The sequence below is a fragment of the Sceloporus undulatus genome, unplaced genomic scaffold (assembly GCF_019175285.1).
Source record: "Sceloporus undulatus isolate JIND9_A2432 ecotype Alabama unplaced genomic scaffold, SceUnd_v1.1 scaffold_15, whole genome shotgun sequence".
Lineage (NCBI taxonomy): Eukaryota > Metazoa > Chordata > Lepidosauria > Squamata > Phrynosomatidae > Sceloporus > Sceloporus undulatus.
Genome location: NW_024802937.1, coordinates 793,521 through 800,855, shown reverse-complemented (window position 1 = coordinate 800,855; position 7,335 = coordinate 793,521). Strand labels below are relative to the sequence as shown.

Sequence of the window (7,335 nt, the reverse complement as noted above, 5' to 3'; positions counted from 1 at the left end):
AACAGAGTTGAAATTAATGTGAGAGGAAATAATTTCAGATTCATCTAATCTGATATTGTTTGGACAGTTCTGCATTTATAAGTGATCCCCCCCCCCAAATATTCCCAGCTATAGGGACTGATGGATTTATTGGCTTCATTGTTTAATGATGCCTTAAATTTCACTATCAAAGTTTGTGTGGGGGTTTGAGTGTGTGTGTGTGTGTGTGTGTGTGTGTGTGTGTGTGTGTGTATTTCACACTATCTTTTCTAATGTAATATAGAATGTGCAAATGTTTGAAATTCAAAACATTGCATTCACTACTGAACTGCTGCCAATTCCGGAGTTTGTCAAATAAAAAGAGTATTATATTATTTCAGTTTTACATCACTATTATTATTCATTGCCTGAAATTCACTGAGGTGGTTAATAGGGCCCCAAATGACTTGTTTAATGAAGTGAGGCTTTCTCCTTCATATTCTCCTTGATCCTGATAAATTTCCTTTCTTCTGTGTGGTCTCTGCGAATCGTACAAATGGGTTGTACTGCGCCTGTGCAGCACTGCTTGGAAAACTTCTAGAATCACTGGGCAAAGTAAACTTTGCAACTTTTAGCAACTTTTTGGCGGTAGCTCTGCCCATCCCTTATAAGCCTCTTGCGTTCCCGCTCTTTTCCCAGTTCCTTCTTTCTGCAGCGTTAGCTGCTTGGGGAACTTCACTTCTGTTTTTTCTTGCTTGTTCACTGGACTTTGACTTTGGACTGTTCTTGACAATTCTTGATCTGACCCCTCCGTGTACTCTTGACCATTTGGCGCGTTTTTGACTTCTCTTTGGATTTCGATTTGGCTCAACGATGTCTCTGGCACCGTTTAAAAAATGCAATGTCTGTGGTGGTAAGATCCCCGTTCAGGATCCCCACTCCTCCTGCCTCCTATGCCTCGGGGACACCCATAACTCCAAGGCTTGCCCCTTGTGTAAATCCATGAACCCACAGGACAGAAAAAATCATGATTCTCATCTGATCACTGCCATCTACCAAGGAGTGCTCAAGCCGCAACAAGCCGCTCGGCCCGCTTCGGCATCAACACCGGCTTGGAGCTTGAACGCTGTGATGTCTGCTTTACAATCCAAGCCCTTTGAACCCATGGCCACAACGAACTTGAGACTATTGACTTGGAAGACTGTTTTCCTTGTGGCCATCATCTCTGCCTGCCACGCGGGTGAACTCTGTGCCCTGTGGAGGGACCAGCCCTTCCTTGTTTCATAAGGATAAGATTGTCCTCCGCACTGACATTAACTTCCTACCTAAGGTGGTGTCTGCTTTTCACATGTGTCAAGACATTGTCCTACCTACCCTGGCTTCCAACCCAACCACTGACGTCGAACACAGTTTGCGCACCTTGGACTTTCGGAGGGCTTTGGCCTTCTATTCGGACAGAACTGTGGATTCGAACTGAAAAAGGGACTGCCTGTGACTGCGCAGAGGCTTTCAAAATGGGTGGCTGGCACCATCCACCTCTGATATGAACTGTTGGGCAGACCTCTCCCGGCCAGGGTTCGCTCCCATGTAACTAGGGCAGTAGTGGCATCCTCCGCACTTTTGTCTGGGGTCCCCTTGGAGGATGACTGTAAAGCTGTTGTTTGGTTCCAGCCCTTGACTTTCATCAAACATTACAGGCTGGACACCAGGGCCAAACAGGACGCAGCCTTTGGAAGGGCAGTGTTGGTTTCAGGGTTACATTGATTGCACTGCATTCTATTTGCTTACATGTTTGAAATGAATGCTATTGTACTACATTCTATTGGTTTACATTCCTGAAATGAATGTCTTTGGCCAAATTGGCTGGGTTTACATCATTCATATGCAGGACCTAATGTGTTGTTCTCTACTTATGTCTTCAAACACATGTTTAAGTACTATTTATTGAAGTACTAATAACAGGTTTCCTTAACCTATGTGCCTTGTGTCTTGCACTTCTTAAGTGCTATTTATTGAGGTACCCAAAAATGACTGACACAGTTGTTGGTTCAAACAATTTATTGTGATTAATAAACACACTTTTATTTGAGCCTTGCTTGTGTTGTGTTGTGTTTCATGACATTCCCTCCGCTGCTGACCTAAACTTGTCAGTCTCAACCCATTTGTATGTATTCACAGAAGAAATACTGTTACAGGTAAGCAAGCTGTCCTTCTTTTCTTCTCCATTCAGTTGCAGAAAGAAAGAAAGAAAGAAAGAAAGTTAAGTAAGTCCTGGTTGAGTTTCTCTGTTAAGTCTGGTCACCCTGAGCTACAAAAAACACGAATATAAATGCATATAATGTATGTATATTCATGCTCCTTTGACAAGCTCAAAATTGAGGCTGGGATAGAGGACACGTCCTGGAAAAAGAGGACGCCTGGCCACTCTGACCTAAAAACATCCATATAAATGTAAATTCATCCTCTTTAGCCATGCTCAAAATGGAGGCTGAAACAGAGGACATGAGTTAAAACAATGAATATAAATGTATATACAGTGATGTATATGTTTATTCATGCTCCATAGCCATGCTCAAAATGGAGGGCATTGTGGAATTCCTCCTGGACAGAAGGCTGGAAAAGGAGGACGTATCTGGTCACCCTGAGCTAAAACCACGAATATAAATGTTAAATTGATGCTTCTTAGCCATGCTCAAAATGGAGGCGACAGTGGAAGTCCTGCTGGAGAAAAAGCTGGAATGGAGGACGTATCTTGGACAAAGAGGACATGTCTGATCACCCTGAGCTACAAAACACTGATATAAATGCATATAATGTATATGTAAATTCATGTTCCTTATCCATGCTCAAAATGGAGGACATTGTAGAACTACCCCTGCAGAGAAGGCTGAAATAGAGGATATATCCTGGAAAAGGAGGACGTGTATGGTCACCCTGAGCTAAAAAAACATGAATATAAATGTATATAATGCATATGTATATTCAGGCTCCTAAGCCATGCTCAAAATGGAGGAGAGAGTGGAACTCCTCCTGGAGAGAAGGCTAAAATGGAGGACACGTCCTGGAAAAGGAGGATTTCTGGTCACCGTGAGCTAAAAAAACCACTAAGATAAATGTATATTATGTATATGTATATCCATGCTCCTTAGCCATTCTCAAAATGGAAGAGAGAGTGGAACTCCTCCTGGAGAGAACGCTGGGATGGAGGACAGGTCCTGGAAAAGGAGGACTTCTGGTCGCCCTGACCTAAAACCACTCATAAAATGCAAACCCATGCTCTTTAGCCATGCTCAAAATGGAGGAGAGAGTGGAACCCCTCCTGGAGAGAAGCCTGGGATGGAGGAGGAGAGGTCCTGGCAAGGAGGCCGAGGGAGAGGAGGTGTGTGTGGCTACCAGTCGCCCTGAAGCGAGGATTACTGTACTTCCTCCGCCTGAATAATAGTAACCGTTGCTCCAGAAACTAGAAACCCGGGTCTCCCTTTCTGCTGCTTCTGGGAAACTAATAATCCGAGGCTGAGGAAAAGGAGGAGGAGGAGGAGAGGAAGGGCCAGACTGAGGCTCTTATGGCTGGGTCTGAGGGGCTCTGCTGCCCGCCTCTTTCGTCCCCAGCAGAGAAGCCAGGCCCCCTTTTTCCCCTCATGGAGGAGGAGGAGGAGGAGGCATGAGGAAGGCGAGGGAGCCATGCCACCATGGAGAGGAGGAAAGGCACCGCCGCCGGGAGCAGCGTGGTGCTGACAGGCTACCATTCCTACTCGCCCTCCTCCAGGCAGCAGCCCCAGGGCTTCCCGCCCGAAGGCCCCGACCCCCGCTCGCCCCTCAGGTAAAAAGGCAAAGCCAGGGAGGAGGAGGAGGGTCAGGAGCGAAGACGGCAGCAGGACTATGGCAGCCCTTCGCCTCAGCCTGGGAGGACTGAGACCAGGCTGCCATTGTCTCTCAGCGCTGGGAGGGTGGTTGCGTCCACACTGGGGAAATATAACCCGCTTCCGTCCCGCTTTAACTGCCCTGGCTGGAGGAATTCTGGGATTGCTGTTATAGTTTATACTAGTCTTCTTCATCACGCTGTTCCTTTGCTTTTCAAGGATCTTGTGGCACCTTTTGAGACTGGACTGAAAGAAAGAAGTTAGCAGAATAATAATAATAATAACAACAACAACAACAAGCTATATTTAGCAGGAACATTGCTAGACTTCAGTCTACTTCCTCAGGTGCATTTAGCACTAAATGTTGGCAGCAAGAGCTTTGCTGGACCTCAGTCTATTTCCTCAGGTGCATTTAGCGCTAAAAGGTGGCAGTATGAGCTTTGCTAGACTTGGGTCTATTTCCTCACATGCATTTAGGGCTAAAAGGTGGAAGCAGGAGTTTTTCTGGATTTCACTCTCCTTCCTCAGGTGCATTTAGGGCTAAATGTTGGTATTGGGAGCTTTGCTAGACTTCAGTCTCCTTCCTCAGGTGCATTTAGTGGTGTGGAAAGCTAGGGACAGACAAATCTATGCCATTTGGTCTTTGAGAATATCAATTCAAATTCAAAATGCTTTGCCTATGGAAATGAAGGAGCAAGTACCTAATCAGGTATCTTTAGATATAGACTTACTTGATTAGCTACTTGCTACTTCATTTCCATAGGCAAAGGATTTTGAATTTGAATTGACATTCTCAAAGACCAAATGGCATAGATTTGTCTGTCCCTGGTTTTCGCTCCACCAAATGCATGTGAGGAAGTAGACTTAAGCCTAAAAAAGCTCATGCTGCCCACTTCTTTCTTTCAGCCCAGTCTCAAAGGTGCCACAAGATCTCTCTTTAAAAAGCTGTAGCTTTGAATTGCTTTTCCTGTAATTCATTTCCTAAATTCAGAGTTGCAGATCTATTAAGTTAAAAGATGGTATATATTACTAGTCCAAAGGATTGGCCGAGGCTCATGACAATACTATGGCCCTAAAATACTATGAACTGTGGGCTGTGTTGTATCTCCATTTAGCAAAAACAGATGCTGGGAACTGTAGTTTTGTGAGGCATTGAGCCTTCTCCGTCAGAGAGCTCCAGTTTCCCAGGATTCCCTTAGCACTGAGCCAGGGCAGTTGAAGCTGTCTCAAACTGGATTATTTCTGCAGTGTGTTTTGGACCATAGAAATGTCAATTCATGCTTCTTTTAGCCACACTCAGAATGGAGGACCTTTGGGAATTCCTCCTGGATAGAAGGCTGAAATGTAGGATGTAGAGTAGGTTGGAATGTAGGACAGCTCCTGGAAAAGGAGGACCAAGCCTGTTCACCCTGCTCAAAAGGTTCAGTTTAAAGTCTCTGGTGAGCTGAAGATCAAGTTTTGTTTGCTAACCGAGATTAGGCTGGAGATAACTGACTGAGAAATAAGGCATGAAGCGAGTCAGGCAATTGGTCCCAATTGCTGATGAGATACGCAAGTTGCCAGGCAGAGAGAAAGAAAGCACTTGAATTATATTTAGTATGTAGAGAGATCTTGTAGTACGTTTGAGACTTAACTGATAGAAAAAAGTTGGCAACATGAGCTTTCCTAGACTTAAGTCTACTTCCTATGATGCATTTAATTTATATTTAAACATTGGTGGCTGTCTTCTCACAGTGTGTGGCTAGTTAAAGGTTAAGTCACGCTGAGTGGATTCAGAATTATTGTCTAGGGAAATGTGTACAGAACTACAATCTAATAGACTCCCCCCACTTGGGACAATGTAATACGTTACCAACACAAACATTGTAGACACATATTATGCTGCCACTGTGTGCATTCAAGTCATTTTGTATTTATGATGACCCTAAGGTGAACCATGGGGTTTTCTTGGCAAGATTTGTCCAGAGGAGGTTTTGCCATTGCCTTCCCCTGAAGCTGAGAGCATGTGACTTGCCCAGGGTCACTCAGTGGGTTTCATGGCTGAGCAGGGAATCAACCCCTGGTCTCCAGAGTCATAATCCATTACTCAAACTGTTATACCATTCTGTCTGTCATATCTGTATATAAAGTCTGTCTCATTCCACAGACAGGTAAAAATAATTGCTGCAGCAAACATTAGAAGATGCAAGATACTGATTACCTTATAAAATTCTTAAGATGCTCAAGCTTACAAGTGGTCATTTGTAAGTGATTTCATCTAACCACCAGCATTTTTTTCCCTGAGGCAGGAATTTCACAATATTAGTGCACATCTTGGAGACATTCCTTACATTTGTCCCAGATAAATTTGCTGATAAAGGAAATTGTTTCAGTAATATCTACCCAGGCAACACCTTTGGTCTCAGTAAGGCTGACCTTTCTTCTAAATAAGAAGCTGATTTTAGCTGACTTCTGCAAATGATAGTACTATTTGTGAACATTTGTAATTTTATATAAAGCTTGGGGATTTTTAGCCACAAAATTTTCTGCCTTTGGAGTTTTTTTTAAACACTTATAAGGGGGATATTAAAACTACAGAAGATAGAAACCCATGCCTGTATTTTACTTCCTAATATGTGAGAAAAATACATTTATTAACCTGATGTACCTCTATGGTTTTACTCTCAGATTTAAGAAGGACCGGTATATGTTTTATGGCAGTTATGTTATGATCAAACCACTCTTTAAGTGGCAGCTGTAATCCTGTGTCAGGCAGTGTATGGATATGATAGAATATAACATCAGCACATGGAGAGGATAATTTCAAATTTTTCCATGGGTTTTCTAAATTTTCTTTGGCATGTTGTTTCTGTTTTCTCTTTCTCCCCTGTAAAATGACATAATTGACCCACCTCTAAAATGGAATAGTTCACTAGTATTTTGTTTTACACTTAATTCGACAGTGGAACACACTCCCTCGGAGAGTGGTGGAGTCTCCTTCCTTGGAAGTCTTTAAACAGAGGCTGGATGGCCGTCTGTCAGGGATGCTTTAATTGGGAGTTCCTGCATGACAGGGGGTTGGACTGGATGGCCCTTGAGGTCTCTTCCAACTCTATGATTCTATAATTCTAATTTACAATACATAAATTAAAGCTTCTTTAATTCAGGATTATACCTTGAGATTCAGTATTACCGTAAATACTCGACTATAAGTCGACCTCATATAAGTAGAGGTCAAGTTTTTGGGACCAAAATTGTGGATTTTGATACTACCCATGTATAAGTCGAGGGTAAAACTTAGGCACATGTAATGAAAAAAGGATGTAAAGGACAAAGTAAAGGAAAACAATGCCAAAGAATTTACAAAATCCAAGCAGGCTTAAATATTTGTTATCATACTAAAGGCTGGATGGATGAGAGAGTAGAAAGTGGTCAGTGCTTCCAGGGCAGATTAAACTCATGCCTTCCATCATATATATATACACACACAGAGAGAGAGAGAGAGAGAGAGATACACACAATGTATTTTAAGTACTGT

General features: G+C 43.1%; 1 protein-coding gene across 3 annotated transcripts in view; it reads left to right on the top strand.

Annotated features, from left to right (window-relative positions):
- Positions 1-3,538: 3,538 nt before the first annotated feature.
- LOC121917316 (rho GTPase-activating protein 28-like) overlaps positions 3,539-7,335 on the top strand; it is a 98,206-nt gene continuing 94,409 nt past the window's right edge. For all 3 annotated transcript variants that reach the window (XM_042443169.1, XM_042443171.1, XM_042443168.1), the window contains exon 1: positions 3,539-3,778. In XM_042443169.1, coding sequence (XP_042299103.1) covers positions 3,648-3,778 — 131 coding nt within the window. In that variant the 5' untranslated portion in view covers positions 3,539-3,647. The remainder of the gene's footprint in view (positions 3,779-7,335) is intronic.